The sequence below is a fragment of the Haematobia irritans genome, chromosome 3 (genome assembly GCF_050003625.1).
Source record: "Haematobia irritans isolate KBUSLIRL chromosome 3, ASM5000362v1, whole genome shotgun sequence".
In the NCBI taxonomy this organism is placed as follows: Eukaryota; Metazoa; Arthropoda; class Insecta; order Diptera; family Muscidae; genus Haematobia; species Haematobia irritans.
In genome coordinates, this window is record NC_134399.1 from 163,776,759 (window position 1) to 163,799,195 (window position 22,437).

The 22,437-nt window shown below is 30.2% G+C and overlaps 1 protein-coding gene across 1 annotated transcript; it reads left to right on the plus strand.

Annotated features, from left to right (window-relative positions):
* Positions 1–4,562: 4,562 nt before the first annotated feature.
* Traf-like (TNF-receptor-associated factor-like) lies at positions 4,563–21,746 on the plus strand. Its single transcript, XM_075300261.1, has 6 exons — positions 4,563–5,131; positions 11,777–12,184; positions 12,238–12,386; positions 12,460–12,737; positions 21,230–21,345; positions 21,410–21,746. Exons 1-6 carry the CDS (start codon positions 4,997–4,999, stop codon positions 21,716–21,718), a joined length of 1,395 nt encoding a protein of 464 aa, XP_075156376.1. The 5' UTR covers positions 4,563–4,996; the 3' UTR covers positions 21,719–21,746.
* Positions 21,747–22,437: the final 691 nt, after the last annotated feature.

Here is a 22,437-nt window from a genome sequence, read left to right on the forward strand (position 1 = left end):
ATTTCTATAGAAATTTTTGTCAAAATTGTATTGCTATAGAAAATTTTGTCAACATTTTACTTCCATAGAAAATTTTGTCAACATTTTATTTCTATAGAAAATTTTGTCAAGTTTTTATTTCTATAGAAAATTTTGTCAAATTTTTATTTCTATAGAAAATTTTGTCAAAATTTTATTTCTATAGAAAATTTTGTCAAACTAGATTATATACGTATTTAATCGCCTTTTTTTTTTGTTTAATATATACCCCGTATGGGCTAACTTACAATTTAGAAGACAGTGTTAAAAAGTTTTACGATACCTTGCCATCGGCAAGTGTTATCGCAACCCAAGTAATTCGATTGTGGATGACAGCCTTTAGTAGAAGTTCCTACGCAATCCATGGTGGAGGGTACATAAGATTCGGCCTGGCCGAACTTACGGCCGTATATACTTGTTTTTTTTTTTTAAATTTTATTTTAAGGCCATATACATACACAGTCTCACGCAAGTTTACATACCCCTGAGTTTTTTACCTCTTAACTAAACCTGTTTCTTGTTGTTTTTTATAAACCACACCAAAAAAATCTTCTTGCAAATTAACAAATAGTTTATTTTTTAAATTAATTTACTAAAACTAAGGGATATATGTATATTTTGTTAAAATTTAATTATTTAAAGAAAATATAAATTGTTTAACCGCATGTAAACTTGTGTGAGACTGTGTATGTGGAATATTGACAGAAAATGTTTTCAAAGTTGTTTTTTATAGAAAATTTGGTAAAATGTTATTTCTATAAAAAGTTTTGTCAAAATTTTATTTCTATAGCAAATTTTGTCAAAATGTTATTTCTATAAAAAATTTATTCAAAATTTTATTACTATAGAAATATTTTTTTCTATAGAAAATTTAGTCAAAATTTTATTTCTATAGAAAATTGAGTCAAAATTTTGTTTCTATAGAATATTTTGCAAAATTTTATTTCTATAGAAAATTTTGCAAAATTTTGTTTGTTACACAAAAATTTTTTCAAAATTTTATTTCTATTGATAATTTTATTTCTACAAAAATTTAAGTCAAAACTTCATTTCTATAGAAAATTTTGCCAAAATTTTATAGTAATATATTTTTTTATTAGAAAATTTGCTCAATATTTTATTTCTATAGAAAATTTTGTCAAAATGTTATTTCTATAGAAAATTTAGTCAAAATTTTGTTTCTGTAGAATACTTTGCAGAATTTTATTTACTACACAAAAAATTGTATTTTTATTGATAATTTTTTCAAAATTTTATTTCTATAAGAAAAAATTGTCAAATTTTATTTCTATAGTAAATTTTCTCAAAAATTTTTTTCTTACTGATGTTCACTGATACTCACTACTATAAAAAATGTATTAAAAATTTTAGTGCTATAGAAATATTTTTTTCTATATAAAATTTAGTTAAAATTTTATTTCTATAGAAAATTTAGTCAAAATTTTACTTCTATAGAATATTTGGCAAAATTTTGTTTGCTACACATTTTTGTAAATTGTATTTCTATTGATAATTTTTTCAAACTTTTATTTCTATAAAAAATTTTGCCAAATTTTATTTCTATAAAAATTTTATTCAAAATTTTATTTCTATATATTTGGTCAAAATTTGATTTCTATAGAAAATTTTGCCAACATTTTATTTCTATAGAAAATTTAGTCAAAATTTTGTTTCTGCACAAAATTTTGCAAAATTTTATTTCTATATAAAATTTAGTCAACATTTTATTTACTAGATAAAAATTTTTCCAAACTTGTATGCGTGAGTAACAGTGAACTCACTGCTAAGTTGAAAACTTGTAAAAATGAGTCAAATTTTCAAATTTTTCAATGAATGAATCATAAATGCATTTTTGCGAAATTGTCCAAACAATTATAAATATTTACTAAATATTGCCTGAGATTTTGTAGAAGTCTGATTTGAGATTTTATCAAAATGTAGATCTAAATACAAAGTTGTGCAGAGTATATTATAATCGGCCCGCCCGACTTTAGACTTTCCTTGCATTTTTAATTTTTGTTAAAATTGTGTTACGTCCCATAATGTTAGATTTAAATTTAAAGTACATAGATTTTGTAGAAGTATATAAATTTTGGCTAAATCGATTCAGATTGAAATTCATGCATATGGATTTGAGATAGTATCAATAATTTTGGTTCACAAATACATATACTGTTTGTATCTTCTCATATATTATGATGGGTATTTATATCATTATTTTATTTATTAAACATTGCCCTAAATTTGAAATATAGAGTTCAATTGGCATCTAATGTGAAATTAAGACCTTTTTTGCACACATAAATAAATACGATACTTTATATCGATCCACTTACGGTACCCCCACAATAAAACTACAAATTAGTGGTATTAAAATGAGATTTAGTCATATTACCCGGAGTCGACTCCGGAGTCGGAGTCGAGCTGATGAAAAATGCTGGAGTCGGAGTCGAGCAAAATTGGCTCGACTCCACAGCCCTGCCACAGAGGCCAATTTTTTTAATCCGATTTAATTGAAATTTTGCACAGGAAGTAGAATTATCATTGTAGCTATGCGCGCCAAATTTGGTTGAAATCAGTTAAGATTTCGATATAGCTTCCATATATATGCTTTTCCGATTTGGGCAAAAATGGCTAAAATACTAACATTTTCCTTATAAAATCGCCACTGCTTATTCGGAAACTTTTAAAAGTGACTCAATTTTTCATTTATTTCTAATAAATATCTATCGACAGATAAATCATAAATACACTTTTGCGAAGTTACCTCAAAATTGGTTTAGATTTAAATGTTTCCCATATTTTTTTTGTTTACTAATATTGTGTTCCACTCCCAGGGAACACAAAAACGACTTAAATTTAAAGTTTATAAATATTGTAGAACTCTGACTAGATCTAGTCAGATTTAAATATATGTATATGGGAACATAAACCTTTATATATAGCACCCAACACATTGAACGGATTTGATATAATATCGAAAATGTGGATCTACAAAGTGGTGCAGTTTATAATATAGTCGGCCTCGCCCGACTTTAGACTTTCCTTACTTGTTAGTCTTTACTAATTTCTGTTTAAATAGTTTGGAAAAAGGGTTTCAAGTGGACACTATATACTTAGATTTCTGCAAAGCCTTTGAGAAGGTTCCGCATAATGTTTTGCTAGCGAATCTTTACAAGATTAGTTTCCATTCTTTGGTTACATTCTTTGCATCTTTGGAGCCAATTTTGAGATATCTTAGGGAATTTAATAAATTAAATAATAACTTTGATTTAGATTTTTCAATTTCTGTAAATAGTTTTAGACTTAATTTATTTTTAGAGTTGCTAGTCTGTTAGGAATGTATTCCATAGACTGAATGAATAAATAAATATCGGTCGATAGTTAGACATAGTACCATATCAACCAATCCTCCAACGTGAACTCCGAGACCTTTTGGAAGAGCAAATTTCATCCGAAGCGGTTAATGTAATACATGATGTCAGTAGTTTGGAATCCCAACTTATGATCCTGAAGTAGTGCTAACTTGGATCATGTCCAATGAATTTTACATGGGCTTGTCATAGGACGGAAGTACTATGTTTTCGGATCCTTTGCATTTGCTTAGAATTTGTGCCTTGGAGGTTCATTTGAATGAAGAAATTAAAAAAAATAAAAACAAAATCTTTTCACTAATTTCACATTTCACTTTTTTACATATTTTATGAAACTTTTATATTCTAAATACGAGTATTTAAGTTTTACAATTTGAGAAACTTTTTAGTTCCCATCGTGGGGTGTTGGCACCATAACAGAACGTCTTAGTCCAGTCACCCAATCCAATATTTGTCCATAATTATATATAGCCCCCATATAAATCGATCCCCAGATTTGACCTCCAGAACTTGGTCCATATTGGTAAAAAATACTTCAGCAGTAAGTAATGGGAGCTACATCTAAATCTGAACCGATTTCTTCAAAATCAATATAGTTCTATTCTGCCCAAAAACGCAGACTTGTGTCAAGTTTGGCACATACAGACAGACGGACTCACATGGCTAGATCATTTCAAGGGCCGGCTCTGAGCATTATTGCCGAAGACACCATGCATCTATCTACTTGAAACTTGGTACTGACTTATAATACCTTGTTCCCCTGTCTTGGGTAGGGTATACAAATAATTGGATCAATTAATTTCGCGAATAAGAATTTAAAATTTGTTTCTAGTGGAAATACCCATATATAATAATTTTCTCTTATGTAGAAACTCTTACTCTTGCAATTGCGAATTGTTTACAAACCAAACGAAGAGAAACATCAGCTAGACATTAAAAATAATCAGCAATTTTTCTTTATCATTTTCACAAATAATGGCAAGAGTAGTTCATACTCTCTAGACCTGCAACACCAACAATGCCAGTAGAAACTGATAACAGGGAACAAAAATGATATCTACTGATATTTACTGAGCAAAAAACAATTCTGTGTTTTTGTTTTCTAAATTTTAAGTACCTCATAGTAAACGCATTTTTGCTTTAATATTCACTTCATAACATTCAGTAGTATTACTGTCATTAAACCGAGTAAAACCAGACAGCAGCAGCTGGCAAAAGAAAACAAAAAAAATCACATCTAATAACAAAAAAAAAAATTAATTAAAACAAAACAAAAATCTATAAATATTAATTTCTAATAATGAATGGAAAACACCCCTAATTGATAACAACCATTTAGAGAATAATTAAATTATTAAAAATCTGAAAAGAGAAAGTGTTAAATATTGTAAAATAAAATCTTTGAGGGAAAAAAGTTTGACCTTTTTTGTGACAAATTAATGTAACGGTCTCGAAAATTATTTTAAAATATAGAATAATAAATTTCTATTATCAAAAAAAAAAAGTTGATCGTTATCTCCTTCATATTGACCAACGGCTAAAGTGTTGTGTGTTTTTAAGAAAACCATTGAGTTGAAGCGTTTCCTTCTTGAGACAAAACGAGTATGAATGGTGCCTCCATAAATAATGGTGACTCACCACCAATCGCACCCTCGTCATCCGGCTCCACTACTGTGATAAAATATGAAAAATCTTCCTGTCTTTTTTGTAATGAATGGTTCGACTCGCAAACATTTACGGTATGTGTCAATGATGGTTAAGACCATTCCTTAGCCAAAAAGCACGAATGGGTTCTTTTTGAAAAACATACCGCTAATCTTATCATTTCTGTATATTTGTGTGTGTGTGCGTGTTTAATTCAATGCTACAATGTAAGGGAGTACTCGTAATACGTTAAACTGAACTGTGTTATCGGTCAAAGTCGGCTAAACAAAGATACGATACTCTTATAATAAATAAAATTTTTTGGAATATTGTTTCTAGAAACAATACAATTTCAATCTATTTTCAATGTTGACAATTTATTGATTATTTGGACTGTAATAAATTTGCTGCCTGTGTAAAAATTTGAAGATCTAATTAGATATGATTAGATCTCAAAATTGGCCCCTTTAGATCTAAGCAGATTTACCCAGATATGATGAGACAAAATTAGATATAATTATACGGTGCGCCACACTGTGGAACAGGGTATTATAAGTTAGTGCATATGTTTGCAACACCCAGAAGGAGACGAGATAGACACATGGTGTCTTTGCCAATATTGCTCCGGGTCGGCCCCTGAGTCTATCTAGTCATGTCTGCCTGACTGTGAAAACATTTTTGTAATCAGAGTCTAGGTCGCAATTTTAGTCCCATCGACTTCAAATTTGGCACAAATATGTGTTTTGGCTCAGAATAGAACCCTATTGATTTTGGAAGAAATTGGTTCAGATTTAGATATAGCTCCCATATATATTTCGCCCGATATGGACTTATATGGCCCCAGAAGCCAGAGTTTTACCCTAATTTGCTTAACATTTTGCACAAGAAGAACAATTAGTACTATGGTCAAGTGTGCCAAATTTTATTGAAATCGGTTCAGATTTAGATATAGCTCCCATATATATCTTTCGCCCGATATGGACTAATACGGTCCCAGAAGCCAGAGTTTTACCCCAATTTGGTTGAAATTTTGCACTAGGAGTACAATTAGTAGTGTAGTCAAGTGTGCCAAATTTTATTGAAATCGGTTCAGATTTAGATATAGCTCCCATATATATCGTTCGCCCGATTTAAACTCATATTACCACAGTGGCCAATATTGTACTCCGATTTAATTGAAATTTTGCACAGGGAGTAGAATTAGCATTGTAGCTATGCGTGCCAAATTTGGTTGAAATCGGTTCAGATTTAGATATAGCTCCCATATAGCTTTCGCCCGATTTACACTCATATGACCACAGAGACCAATTTTTTGCTCCGATTTACTTGAAATTTTGCACAGGGAGTAGAATTAGCATTGTAGCTATGCGTGCCAAAATTGGTTAAAATCGGTTCAGATTTAGATATATCTCCCATATATAGCTTTCGCCCGATTTACACTCATATGACCAAAGAGGCCAATTTTTTGCTCCGATTTAGTTGAAATTTTGCACAGGGAGTAGAATTAGCATTGTAGCTATGCGTGCCAAATTTGGTTGAAATCGGTTCAGATTTAGATGTAGCTCCCATATATATGTTTTTCTGATTTCGACAAAAATTGTCAAAATACCAACATTTTCCTTGTAAAATCGCCACTGCTTAGTCGAAAAGTTGAAAAAATGACTCTAATTTTCCTAAACTTCTAATACATATATATATCCAGCGATAAATAGTAAATAAACTTTGCGAAGTTTCCCTAAAATTGCTTCAGATTTAAATGTTTCCCATATTTTTTTTACTAACATTGCGTTCCGCCCTAGTGCATTAACCGACTTAAATTTTGGGTCTATCAAATTCTGTCCAGATCGAGTGATATTTAAATGTATGTATTAGGGACAAACTTTTATATATATCCCCCAATACATTTGACGGATGTGATATGTTATCGAAAATTTAGATCTACAAAGTGGTGCAGGGTATAATATAGTCGGCCCCGCCCGACTTTAGACTTTCCTTACTTTTTTAAATAATGTATTGAAGAACATCTTCTATTTTTATACCCACCACCATAGGATGGGGGGTATATTAACTTTGCCATTCCGTTTGTAACACATCGAAATATTGCTCTAAGACCCCAAAAAGTATATATATTCTGGGTCGTGGTGAAATTCTGAGTCGATCTGAGCATGTCCGTCCGTCTGTTGAAATCACGCTGACTTCCGAACGAAACAAGCTATTGACTTGAATTTTGGCACAAGTTGTTGTTATTGATGTAGGTCGGATGGTATTGCAAATGGGCCATATCGGTCTACTATTACGTATAACCCCCATATAAACGGACCCCCAAATTTGGCTTGCGAATCCTCTAAGAGAAGCAAATTTTATCCGATCCGGCTGAAATGTGGTACGTGGTGTTAGTATATGGTCTCTAAAAACCATGCAAAAATTGGTCCACATCGGTAAATAATTATATATAGCCCCCACATAAACCGATCCCCCGATTTGGCTTGCGGAGCCTCTAAGAGAAGCAAATTTCATCCGATCCGGTTGAAATTTGGTACATGGTGTTAGTATATGGTCTCTAATGACCACGCAATAATTAGCCCACATCGGTCCATAATTATATATAGCCCCCATATAAACCGATCACCAGATTTGACCTCCGGAGCCTCTTGGAAGGCAAAAAATTCATCTGATTCAGTTCAAATTTGGTACGTGGTTTTAATATATGGCCTCAAACACCCATACAAAAATTGGTCGAAATCGGTCGATAACTATATATATAGACCCCATATAAACCGATCCCCAGATTTTACCTCCGGAGCCGCTTGGAAGAGCAAAATTCATCCGATTCGGTTGAAATTTGGTACGTGATGTTAGTATATGATATCCAACAACCATGCAGGAATTGGTTCATATCAGTCCATAATTATATATAGCCCCCATATAAACTGATCCCCAGATTTGACTTCTGGTGCCTTTTGGAGAAGCAAAATTCATCCGTGGTACGTGGTGGTAGTATATTATATTTAACAGCCATACCAAAAGTGGTCCATATCAGTCCATAATTATATATAGCCCCCATATAAACCGATCCCGCCATTTGGCTTGCGAATCCTCTAATAGAAGCAAATTTCATCCGATCCGGCTGAAATTTGGTACATGGTGTTAGTATATGGTCTCTAACAACCATGCAAAAATTGGTCCACATCGGTTCATAATTATATATAGCCCCCATATAAACCGATCCCCCGCTTTGGCTTGCGGAGTCTCTAAGAGAAGTAAATTTCATCCGATCCGGTTGAAATTTGGTGGACTAACACCATGTACCAAATTTCAGCCGCATCGGATGCAATTTGCTTCTCTTAAAGGATTCGCAAGCCAAATTTGGGGGTCCGTGTATATGGGGGCTTAACATGGAATCGGGCAGCACTCCGTGATAAGAGAGAAGTTCACCACTGTGGTATCACAATGGGCTGAATAGTCTAAGTGAGCCTGATACATCGGGCTGCCACATAACCTAACCTAACCTAACCTAACCTAACCTAGTATATGGTATCTAACAACCATGCAAAAATTGGTCCACATGGGTCAATAATTATATATATCCCCCATATAAACCGATCCCCCGATTTGGCTTAGGAGCCTCTAAGAGAAGCAAATTTCATCCGATCCGGTTGAAATTTGGTGCATGGCGTCAGCATATGATCTCTAACAACCATGCAAAAATTCGTCCACATCGGTCCATAATTATATATAGCCCCCATATAAACCGATGTCCTGATTTGGTTTGCGGAGCCTCTAAGAAAAGCAAATTTCATCCGATCCGGCTGAAATTTGGTACATGGTGTCAGCATATGATCTTTAACAACCATGCTAAAATTGGTCCACATCAGTTCATAATTATACACAGTCTCACATAAGTTTACATACCCTTGAGGTTTTTACCTTATAACTAAACATGTTTCTTGTTGTTGTTTATAATCCAGACTAAAAAAATCTTCTTGAAAATTGACAAATACTTTGTTTTTTAAATTAATTTACAAAATCTAAAGCATATATATGCATATTTTATTATATTTTATTAATTAAAGAAAATACAATTTCTTAAGTCGTATGTAAACTTGTGTAAGACTGTGTATATAGCCCCCATATAAACCGATCCCCCGATTTGGCTTGCGGAGTATCTAAGAGAAGCAAATTTCATCCGATCCGGCTGAAATTTGGTACATGGGTAAGCATATAATCCCTAACAACCATGCAAAAATTGGTCCACATCGGTCAATAATTATATATAGCCCCAATATAAACCGATCCCCCGATTTGGCTTAGGAGCCTCTAAGAGAAGCAAATGTCATCCGATCCGGCTGAAATTTGGTACATGGTGTTAGTATATGGTCTCAAACAACTATGCAAAAATTGGTCCACATGGGTCAATAATTATATATAGCCCCCATATAAACCGATCCCCCGATTTGGCTTGCGGAGTCTCTAAGAGAAGCAAATTCCATCCGATCCGGCTGAAATTTGGTACATGGTGTGAGTATATGGTCTCAAACAACTATGCAAAAATTGGTCCACATGGATCAATAATTATATATAGCCCCCATATAAACCGATCCCCCGATTTGGCTTGCGGAGCCTCTAAGAGAAGCAAATTTCTGCCGATCCAGCTGAAATTTGGTGGACCAATTTTTGCATGGTTGTTAGAGACCATATACTAACACCATGTACCAAATTTCAGCCGGATCGGATGAAATTTGCTTCTCTTAGAGGATTCGCAAGCCAAATTTGGGGGTCCGTTTATATGGGGGCTTAACATGGAATCGGGCAGCACTCAGTGATAAGAGAGAAGTTAAACACTGTGGTATCACAATGGACTGAATAGTCTAAGTGAGCCTGATACATCGGGCTGCCACATAACCTAACCCAACCTAACCTAGTATATGGTCTCTAACAACCATGCAAAAATTGGTCCACATCGGTCCATAAATATATATAGCCCCCATATAAACCGATTCCCCGATTTGGCTTGCGGAGTCTCTAAGAGAAGCAAATTTCATCCGATCCGGCTGAAGTTTGGTACATGGTTTGAGTATATGGTCTCAAACAACTGTGCAAAAATTGGTCCACATGGGTCAATAATTATATATAGCACCCATATAAACCGATCCCCCGATTTGGCTTGCGGAGCCTCTAAAAGAAGCAAATTTAAGCCGATCCTGTTGAAATTTGGTACATGGTGTTAGTATATGGTCTCTAACAACCATGCAAAAATTGGTCCACATCGGTCCATAATTATATATTGCCCCCATATAAACCGATCACCAGATTTGACCTCCGGAGCCGCTCCATCCGATTCGGTTGAAATTTGGTACATGGTGTTAGTATATGGTCTCTGACAACCATGCAAAAATTGGTCCACATCGGTAAATAATTATATATAGCCCCTATATAAACCGTTCCCCAGATTTGACCTCCGGTGCCTTTTGGAGAAGCAAAATTCTTCCGATCTGGTTGAAATTTGGTACGCGGTGGTAGTATATGATATTTAACAACCATGCCAAAAGTGGTCCATATCAGTCCATAATCATATATAGCCCCCATATAAACCGATCCCGAGATTTGCTCTTGGAAGAGCAAATTTCATCCGAGTCAGTTGAAATTTGGTACATTGTGCTAGTATATAACCGTTAAAAACCATGCCTAGCTAGGTCCATATCGGTCTATTGTTATATATAACCCTCCATGGTGGAGGGTACATAAGATTCAGCCTGGCCGAACTTACGGCCGTATATACTTGTTAAACCCTTATTTGTAGCTTTGTAGTCAAGATACAAAAAGTCAAAATTATAAAGACGATTTTATTAATTTTGAACAATTTTCTTCTATTGCAAAGAACAAGAAATCCAACATGTCCAAAAAAAGAAATTCAGTAGAAAAATTTTTGAACTTTCCAAGTTCACCACTGCAGTATATTGCTCTCACAAATATACTAAGATATGGATGAATATCTATATATCGTCTTAGAGTTTCTCCCTGATCCAGAATATATACTTTGTATAGTCGGAAATCGATATTTCGATGTATTACAAAGGGAATTGCACACTTATTATACCCTTATCACCATCCTATGGAGGTTGTTGCAAAAAAAGTTTTAAGCTAAAATACAAAATCCTCAAAGTAAGTGTTTTATTCGAAGATACAATATTTAAAATCATTTATTTATTGCTTATTTAAATTAAACATGGTTTTCTTTTCTTTAATGCCTGGGATTTAATGGAGGGAAAAAAATTTCAATGATTAAAATTTAAAAAATTAAAATTTTTTAAACACAGATTATAAGCTAACAATTAAAAATTCATTATTTAAACAAAATTTTTCCCTATACCTAAATGCATTCACTAACATTATTGGTATAGGATATTATGAATGTGAAGGGAATTATAAAGCCGGCTTCGTTATATTGAAAATTATATTGGCTTGTTTAACAATGAATCCATGTTATCTCCTTTGTGCAAGCTAAATATCATATCACAAGTCCCATAAAAATTGTTCTATGTGTCTTCGAAAAACATATACACATTGCAATACATTTTACATAAATGATAAGATAAGCCTCATATAAACTAAACGCTCGTCTACACTTGTACTCGGAGTTGTTTTAGTTAGAAATGTGACAGCAGGTGCAAACAAAAAATCTCCTATCATCTAAATTGATAAACTAATCGATTTCCCTGGCAAATCTAAATTACTTTTAGGAACATCTAATACACTGTGGCCAAGTATTGGAACAATGTCCAAATACTTGCAATGTTTTTGTGCCACGTATACGCATGCGTGCCCATCTCAAAGAGTGTCCACGTAACAAACGTCGTAGTGCCAGTTTAGAAAGAGTCGATCAACAAATCGATAATCGAGTCCAAGTGGTAGAGAATGAAATCAACACTTTACGGTCTGTCCTAAATGAGGAGATACGTCAGCGATTGCATTTGATTACGGATGTGGGAAATCTACGTAAACAAAATCAAATCAATGATGAGTGGCAACTTTCAACAAGTCAGTCATTGAAGTCATTACAAAATCGTTTGGATGAAGAGAACAATCAAAGAACATTTGAGGTGGAACAGTGTCAACAGGATTTTCGTTGTTGTTTTGATACATTGCAGGTAAGGAATTGAGAATAATTTCGATATTTTAGTATATTGAGATATTATTTTAGTCCCTGAAAACTGAAATACAAAATGAAATTGATGATCTGGAGAAACATATAAATCAAATGTCTTTGGAGCTCACCGAACATCAGAATCATTTGAATGATAACATAATGAAATTAGAGGAAACTGTACTGCTGCATGAGAAAATCAACAGGTTGGAATTTTGATTTATTTATTCTTTCTTTTTTATTTTATATATATAAATTTTTTTTTGAAATTTTCTCTAGAGATAAATTTATTGAAATTGAAAATTACCTACAAGCTATCAATGTAGATCTAAATACAAAACATTCCTCGAACAATGAGTCCGGCAAATATTCCACTTTGGATGTTGAAGTGAAGAGTATGAAGCATATCGTCTGTGATACTGAAGAACGTTGTGATAAATTAGAGGCTTTAGTGACGCAAATGGATGGAAGCCTACATCACACCATGCAATTGGTAAATGATTGTGAAAATCACATTGCAACACAACAACGTCTGACCAGCTATATTAATTGTAGAGGTAAGGCTAAATTTAAATTTTAACAAATAAGTAGGGCTGAACTTTTAACGATCAGAATAAATATCAACATCAACATTTTTCAAATTAAAATTAAAAAAATAATCAAAACAAAAAATTAATTACAAAAATTGATTGTATAAATGAATTTTTTAATTGGATTTACTTTTTAATTAATTGAAAACATTTCAATTAAGCATTAATTCGCGATTGAAGACAAAAAATATTTCCAATTAAAAAGTTGATTTAGCTGAAACATTTATCAAATTAACAGGCAAAATTAACACTTTTAATCAAATTAAACAAGAAAGGAAAGTTTAAAGACGGGCGGAGATGACCATATTATGCCCTGTACCACTTTGTAGATCTACATCCATCTTAAATCCTTCAATGTTAATTCTACTTCCTGTGCAAAATTTCAAAATTTGAAGCAAATCTGTGTAAAACTCTAGCTTCTGGGCGAACGGGCCGAACGATATATTTGAGACCTACATCTAAATCTGAAGCGATAGGAGAAATATTGCTGAACATACTATTCCCACAAGTCATATCAAAAATCTCCAAAATCCTCAAAGTGGAGACAAATCTTCGCAAAAAATTTGGAAGTTGTTTTAAAGGAACAACTTTAAGGGCACTTCCAAAAATGTCCTCTCAAAGAGGTCCTTTGTTTTAACTACACATAAAGTTCTTTGGGATTTTTTATTGTTTGGTAGATTGGTATAATTTTTGACAAAAATTTCTATAGAAATAACATTTTGGCAAAATTTTTTATAGAAATAAAATTTTGACAAAATTTTCTATAAAAATAAACCTTTGACAAAATTTTCTATAGAAATACAATTTTGACAACATTTTCTATAGAAATAAAATTTTGACAAAATTTTCTACAGAAATACAATTTTGGCACAATTTTCCGGAGAAAAAAAAATTGACAAAATTTTCTATAGAAGTGAACTTTTGAAAAACTTTTCAATAGAAATAAACTTTTTACAAAATTTTCTATAGAAATAAACTTTTTACAAAATTTTCTATAGAAATAAAATTTTGACAAATTTTCAATAGAAATAAAATTTTGACCAAATTTTCTACATAAATAAAAATTGGCAAAAATTTTCTGTAGAAATGTTAACAAAATTTTTTATAGAAATAACATTTTGACAAAAGATTCTAGAGAAATAAAATTTTGAAAAAATTTTCTATAGAAATAAAATTTTCTATAGATATAAAATGTTGATAAAAATTTAGAAATAAAGAAATAAAATTTTAACAAAATTTTGTCAAAACTTTGTTTCTCCAGAACATTTTTCAAATTTTTTTCTTTAGAAAATTTTTTCAAAATTTTAAATCTATTAAAAAATTTATCAAAATTTTATTTCTACAGAAAACCTTGTCAAAACTTTAGAAGATTTTGTCAAAATGTATTTTTATGGAAACTTGTGTCGATATGTGATTTCTTTAGAAAATTTGGTCAAAAGTTTATTTCTATGGAAAAGTTTGTTAAAATTTTATTTCTATAGAAAATTTTGTCAAAATTGTATTTCTGTAGAAAATTTTGTCTATAGAAATAAAATGTTGATAAAATTTTTAATAGATTTAAAATTTTGAAAACATTTTCTAAAGAAAAAAAATTTTGAAAAATTTTTCTGCGGAAACAAAGTTTTGATAAAAATTTTATGTCTATAGAAAATTCAAATTTCAAAATTTTATTTCCATAGAAAATTTTATCAAAATTTTAAATCTATAGAAAATTTTATCAAAACTTTAGTTTTATAGAAAACTTTGTCAAAATTGTATTTTTATACAAACTTGTGTCGAAATGTTAGTTCTGTAGAAAATTTGGTCAAAAGTTTGTTTCTTTAGAAAAGTTTGTTAAAATTTTATTTCTATAGAAAATTTTGTCAAAATTGTATTTCTGTAGAAAATTTTGTCAAAATTGTTGAATATACTATTCCCACAATTCATATCAAAAATCCCCAAAGTGGAGACAAATCCTCGCAAAAAATTTGGAAGTTGTTGTAAAGGAACAACTATAAGGGCACTTCCACAAATATCTTCTCAAAGAGGTCCTTTGTTTTAACTACACATAAAGTTCTTTTAAGATTTTGTATTGTTTGGTAGATTGGTAGAATTTTTGACCAAAATTTCTATAGAAATAATATTTTGGCAAAATTTTTTATAGAAATAAAATTTTAACAAAATTTTCTATAGAAATAAATATATAGAATATTGGCACAAGTTTCCATAGAAATACATTTTTGAAAAAATTTTCAATAGAAATAAAATTTTGACAAAATTTTCTATAGAAATAAAATTTTGACCAAATTTTCTAAAGAAATAAAATTTTGACAAAATTTTCTATAGAAATAAAAATTGACAAAAATTTTCTATAGAAATAAAAATTTACAAAAATTTTCTATAGAAATGTTAACAGAATGTTTTATAGAAATAAAATTTTGACAAAAGATTCTAGAGAAATACAATTTTGACAAAATTTTCTATAGAAATAAAAATTTCTATTGATATAAAATGTTGATAAAATTTTCTATAGAAATAAAATTTTGTCAAAATTTTGTTCCCCAGAAATTTTTTAAAAAAATTTTTCTATGGAAAATATTTCCAAAATTTTAAATCTATAAAAAATTTTATCAAAATATTATTTCCATAGAAATTTTGTCAAAATTTAGTTCTATAGAAAATTTGGTCAAAAGTTTATTTCTATAGAAAAGTTTGTTAAAATTTTATTGCTATAGAAAATTTTGTCAAAATTGTATTTCTGTAGAAAGTTTTGTCTATAGAAATAAAATGTTGTCAAACTTTTCTATAGAAATAAAATGTTGACAAAATTTTCTACAGAAATAACATTTTTACCAAATTTTCTATAGAAATAAAATGTTAACGAAATGTTTTATAGAAATACAATTTAGGCAAAAGTTTCTAGAGAAATAAAATTTTGACAAAATTTTTAATAGAAATAAAATTGTGACAAAATTAGATACAGAAATAAAATGTTCACAAAATTTTCTATAGAAATAAAATTTTGACAAAAATTTTCTATAGAAATAAGATTTTGACCAAATTTTCTATAGAAATAAAAATTGACAAAAAGTTTCTATAGAAATTAAATGTTAACAAAATGTTTTACAGAAATAAAATTTTGACAAAAGATTCTAGAGAAATTAAATTTTGTCAAAATTTTCTATAGAAATAAAATTTTGACAATATTTTTAATAGAAATAAAATTGTGACAAAATTAGATACAGAAATAAAATGTTCACAAAATTTTCTATAGAAATAAAATTTTAACAAAATTTTCTATAGAAATAAAATGTTGACCAAATATTCTATATAAATAAAATTTTGACCAAATTTTCTATAGAAATAAAAATTGACAAAATTTTTCTATAGAAATAAAATGTTAACAAAATGACAAAAGATTCTAGAGAAATAAAATTTTGACAAAATTTTCTATAGAAATAAAATTTTGACAAAATTTTCTATAGATATACAATGTTGATAAAATTTTCTATAGAAATAAAATTTTAACAAAATTTTGTCAAAACTTTGTTTCCCCAGAAAATTTTTAAAAATCTTATTTCTATAGAAAATGTTAACAAAATTTTAAAACTATAGAAAATTTTATCAAAACTTTAGTTCTATAGAAAATTTTGTCAAAATTATATTTTTATACAAACTTGTGTCGAAATGTTGGTTCTGTAGAACATTTGGTCAAAAGTTTGTTTCTATAAAAAAGTTTGTTAAAATTTTATTTCTATAGAAAATTTTGTCAAAATTGTATTTCTGTAGAAAATTTTGTCAAAATTTTATTTTTATAGAAAATTTTGTCAAAATTTTATTTTTATAGAAAATTTTGTCAAAATTTTATTTCTACAGAAAATTTTAAATCTATAGAATATTTTATTAAAATTTTATTTCTAAAGAAAATTTGGTCAAAAGTTTATTTCTATAAAAAAGTTTGTTAAAATTTTATTTCTGTAGAAAATTTTGTCAAAATTGTTTTTCTGTAGAAAATTTTGTCAAAATTGTTTTTCTGTAGAAAATTTTGTCAAAATTTTATTTTTATAGAATTTTTTTTTCAAAATTTTATTTCATATTTGTTGTTTTGATTTTAACTTAAAACTATTGCATTGACAAATACAAGAGACTAAAATACAGAAGAAAAGTGTATTTGTCAAATTTTGAAATTTTAACTACCTTTTCAATAGAAATAACTTTTTGTCTATCTCTTGTATAGGAATAAAATGTTGACAACATTTTCTATAGAAATAAAATTTTGATAAAATTTTCTATAGATATAAAATTTTGACATAACTTTCTATAGATATAAAATTTTGCAAAATATTTTTTTGTTTGGTAGTTTTTTGGTATAATATTCTCCAAATTTTGGTAGATTACACTAGTTTACACTCAAAATGTATACTTGATGAAAATCAACATTTCTTATGTATTTTGGCCTGCTGAATTCGAAAAAAAATGTTTACAAATTTTGTATGGAACAGTTGATATATCCCGTTATCAATAGAAAATAATTAATCAAGCTTGAGATCGTTTTTTGTATGTATTGGTTTCTTTATTTTTCAATATTTCGCAATTACATTGAATTGCTTCATCAGGAGTCGATCTATAATAAAAGTGGTTTGATAATTTTTAATCAAGACATGTAAAATTCTTTCTCAAAATTGTTTTTCAAATCGCAAATAATTTTAGTGGTTTATGCTAATAACAGCTATTGGTTTTAGTTTACAAATTTTTTATAAATAATTAAAGATTTTAATAATTGTAATTAACAAGTATCAGGAGACCAGGTAAAACAAAAGGAATTACATTATACACTTACGTATGCAAAACATTCAAGTGTAACACAACAACAACACATAAAGCTTAAAACTAGAGTAGTATCACTACGTTCGTCTATTACTTTTATTGCACTGATTTCCCTCTTGCTTTCTCTGATGCTGAGTACTTGCATATCTAGTTGTCTTGTCTATGATGTGTCTGTATATGTGAGCAATGTTATCTGTATCTGATTTGTAGTTCATTCTCTTCTCTGTGGGTACATTGTTAATGTACAACATTTCTAATGTTAATCTTTTGCTGTTGCTACTCTCTCTCTCCAATACTCTCACATCGTCAAAGTTCGGGTGATGTTTCGTTGTCGCACAGTGTGTTGCAAGCGCGGTTTTTTGGAGTTTGTTGTTATTGCGGAGTTTTATGTCTGATTTGTGTCCCGACAGTCTTGTTTTTAATTTATTTTTCGTAGTTCCAATATACATTTTGTCACATGGTTCTTTGTTATCTCCATTGCATGTTATTTGATAGATAACATTAGATGTTTCCATAATAGGCGTCTTGTCTTTAGTTTTTGTGAAAATGTTTTTTAGTGTATTGTAATTTTTATGGGCAATATTGACTTTATTTTTGTCTACTATGTTAGAGTTTGTTATCCTTTCCGAAATTCCTTTAACATAGGATAAGGATCTGTAAATTTTGGGTTCTTTCTCTATTTTTTCTTTGTCCAAGTAAGGTTTGTAAGATGAAATTAGTTCTTTTATTAGTTTTGGTGGAAAATTATTTTCCTGAAGTATATTTTGCAGCTTTTTTCTGTTGTTTTTATGAAATTTATTATCGCTTATTGTCAGTACTCTGTTTACTAAGTTTTTGGCCGTATTTATTAGCATGGACCTTGGATGATTGGAAAAGAAGTTCATTATTCTTCCTGATGCTGTATCTTTCTGATACCAGTCTGTAATAAGTTTTCCATTTTCTTTTATTAGTAGTATGTCCAAGTAAGGCAGTTTATTATCCGTTTCTATTTCCATCGTAAAACTTATGCTTTTATGAAATTCATTAAGGCATTTTAATGTGTTATCTATTTCGTCCTCTTTTAATATCGCAAATAGGTCGTCAACGTACTTAGTCATAATTTTGGGTTTTTCTTTTAACTTGTCCATAGATGTGTCTAACAATTTTTCCATTAAAATGTCTGCTATGACCGGAGATGCCATTGCTATGACCGGAGATTCCATTTTAATGGAAAAATTGTTAGACACATCTATGGACAAGTTAAAAGAAAAACCCAAAATTATGACTAAGTACGTTGACGACCTATTTGCGATATTAAAAGAGGACGAAATAGATAACACATTAAAATGCCTTAATGAATTTCATAAAAGCATAAGTTTTACGATGGAAATAGAAACGGATAATAAACTGCCTTACTTGGACATACTACTAATAAAAGAAAATGGAAAACTTATTACAGACTGGTATCAGAAAGATACAGCATCAGGAAGAATAATGAACTTCTTTTCCAATCATCCAAGGTCCATGCTAATAAATACGGCCAAAAACTTAGTAAACAGAGTACTGACAATAAGCGATAATAAATTTCATAAAAACAACAGAAAAAAGCTGCAAAATATACTTCAGGAAAATAATTTTCCACCAAAACTAATAAAAGAACTAATTTCATCTTACAAACCTTACTTGGACAAAGAAAAAATAGAGAAAGAACCCAAAATTTACAGATCCTTATCCTATGTTAAAGGAATTTCGGAAAGGATAACAAACTCTAACATAGTAGACAAAAATAAAGTCAATATTGCCCATAAAAATTACAATACACTAAAAAACATTTTCACAAAAACTAAAGACAAGACGCCTATTATGGAAACATCTAATGTTATCTATCAAATAACATGCAATGGAGATAACAAAGAACCATGTGACAAAATGTATATTGGAACTACGAAAAATAAATTAAAAACAAGACTGTCGGGACACAAATCAGACATAAAACTCCGCAATAACAACAAACTCCAAAAAACCGCGCTTGCAACACACTGTGCGACAACGAAACATCACCCGAACTTTGACGATGTGAGAGTATTGGAGAGAGAGAGAGTAGCAACAGCAAAAGATTAACATTAGAAATGTTGTACATTAACAATGTACCCACAGAGAAGAGAATGAACTACAAATCAGATACAGATAACATTGCTCACATATACAGACACATCATAGACAAGACAACTAGATATGCAAGTACTCAGCATCAGAGAAAGCAAGAGGGAAATCAGTGCAATAAAAGTAATAGACGAACGTAGTGATACTACTCTAGTTTTAAGCTTTATGTGTTGTTGTTGTGTTACACTTGAATGTTTTGCATACGTAAGTGTATAATGTAATTCCTTTTGTTTTACCTGGTCTCCTGATACTTGTTAATTACAATTATTAAAATCTTTAATTATTTATAAAAAATTTGTAAACTAAAACCAATAGCTGTTATTAGCATAAACCACTAAAATTATTTGCGATTTGAAAAACAATTTTGAGAAAGAATTTTACATGTCTTGATTAAAAATTATCAAACCACTTTTATTATAGATCGACTCCTGATGAAGCAATTCAATGTAATTGCGAAATATTGAAAAATAAAGAAACCAATACATACAAAAAACGATCTCAAGCTTGATTAATTATTTTCTATTGGAAAAAAGAAAGATCGAATAAAATCAAAATTTCTAATTATATCCCGTTATTTTTAAATTTTCGCCTTTTTTCACTAAGTACCAACAACGTTATAATCGGACATTTCTAACTCGAGATATATTGTGTTTAGTTTAAAAAGAGCGAAAATTTAAAAATAACGGGATATCTCAAAAACTATTCCATATTTTTTTTTGATTTTTTTTTTTTAATTCAGCAGCTCAAAATACATAAGAAAAGTTGTTTTTCATCAAGTGTACATGATATTTTTTTAACTAGTGTTATTTTTTGCCTGCAACCGTGGTTACAATGCATTAAAATCATAAAGAATTATCAAAATTATTTATGTGGCAAAATATCACAATTTTTTTGAATTCACATACAAAATATTGAATTCGGATTACACCTAAAGAAGTGATGCAAATTCAGTGCAATGGCTGTGGAAATGGTGGACATCCGTCCTATGATAAGCCCATGTTAAACTCATCGTTTTTGCACCACTTCTGAATGCCAATGGAATAGTTTCACTACTTTTTTGGCGACGCTTTTTTGCTGGGTTGTTAAAAAAGCTTCATTGTTTTGTAATTTGTCTCTCTGGCTATATGCCTATCTGAGCTATAGTCCTGAAATGTGGCACAGATTCGGTTTTTTGTCTGTAGTCAGAATAACTTCGAAGGTGAGCTACATCGATACCCGTTTTGGGGTCTTGAGCTTTTAGAAACCTTAGGTTTTATTCGAATATACCTGAAATGACAAATCAAAAGGCATTTAAGGAGCACAAACATGGGTGCTAAAGTTGATGTACATGTTTTAGTATAGGCCGCATATATACCGATCTATCGATTTGACTTTTTGGGCTTCTAGAAACCTATTTTTCATCATATAGCCAAATTTCTTGCAGTATTTACTTGTTTTATTTTTTAATTTTTTAACTTTTTGAATTCTGATTGGTCATACAAGTAAATCCAAATATTTTTCTCATGTTTCAGGCCATTTGCTTTGGAGAATAAAGAATTTCTCCAAAAAACTGGAAGAAGCCAGACAATACGATACAATACTTCATAGTGCCATGTTTTCAAATAAACCTTTTGGTTATGCCCTTAGAGTAAGTAATAAAACATGCCATTTTTATGTCAAAAAAAAAATGTAATCAATTGTTTCCTCTTTAGCTCGACATCTACCTCAATGGTAAGGGTTCATGGAAAGGTCGCAATATGATTGCCTGCCTTAATGTCATTGCTGGTGAATATGATCCTCTATTGCCTTGGCCTTGCCGTTTGCAAGCGGATGTTATCATACGAGATCAAACCCTAAATCATCCAGAGCCAGAGGATTATGTGAAGACAGTAATGGTTCGCAAGAAGAGTGATGATTATATACAGACCAAACAATTCTTTCATATACCCCACAGCATACTAACCCAGAGTAGATATGTTAAAAATGATTCCTTATTTGTGGAAGTCCGAATTGTAAAATAGTCTAGTAAATGAAAATATTTCTTGGAGAGTTCATGTTTTTGAGGAATTACTTTTTTATTTTGGTACAGTGAGAATTGGTTATTTGTTGTTAGTCAATTCAATCTTCCATATTGGTAAAAATTAACTAACCGGCCAATATACTTTTGTTATCGAATTGAACTCATCGACTTGGAACATAAAAATCGTAAAATGAAAAACCAAATTAGATATTCGATATAGAACTTTAAGGGTAGCCTATCAGTGGTGGGCGAAAAAAAAACTTACAGACATACATGAAAACGTCAATACTTTTTTAAAAATGTCTGTTATTTATTTTTCAAAACAGTTTCGTTTGAACTCGACATAATTTTTTCCGGGACGATTCTATTTCTCTAAGCCGTCTGAAAATACATTTTCTCCATTCCTTCGTGGGGATAATATCCTCCACCTTTAATTGATATTTGTGCCTACTAAGTAAGTTTTTAATTTTGGAGTCCTAACTGGTCGTATTGAGCTAAAACAGAGTCTGACTTTTGATTTCGCAGCTTTCGATTTTTTAATGAGTTAACAGTATAAACTCAATAACTCGAAAAAAGGCGAAAAAGTCGCCTCCACCATAGAATGGGGGTATATTAACTTTGTCATTCCGTTTGTAACACATCGAAATATTGTTCTAAGACCCCATAAAGTATATATATATATATATATATATATATATATATATATATATATATATATAT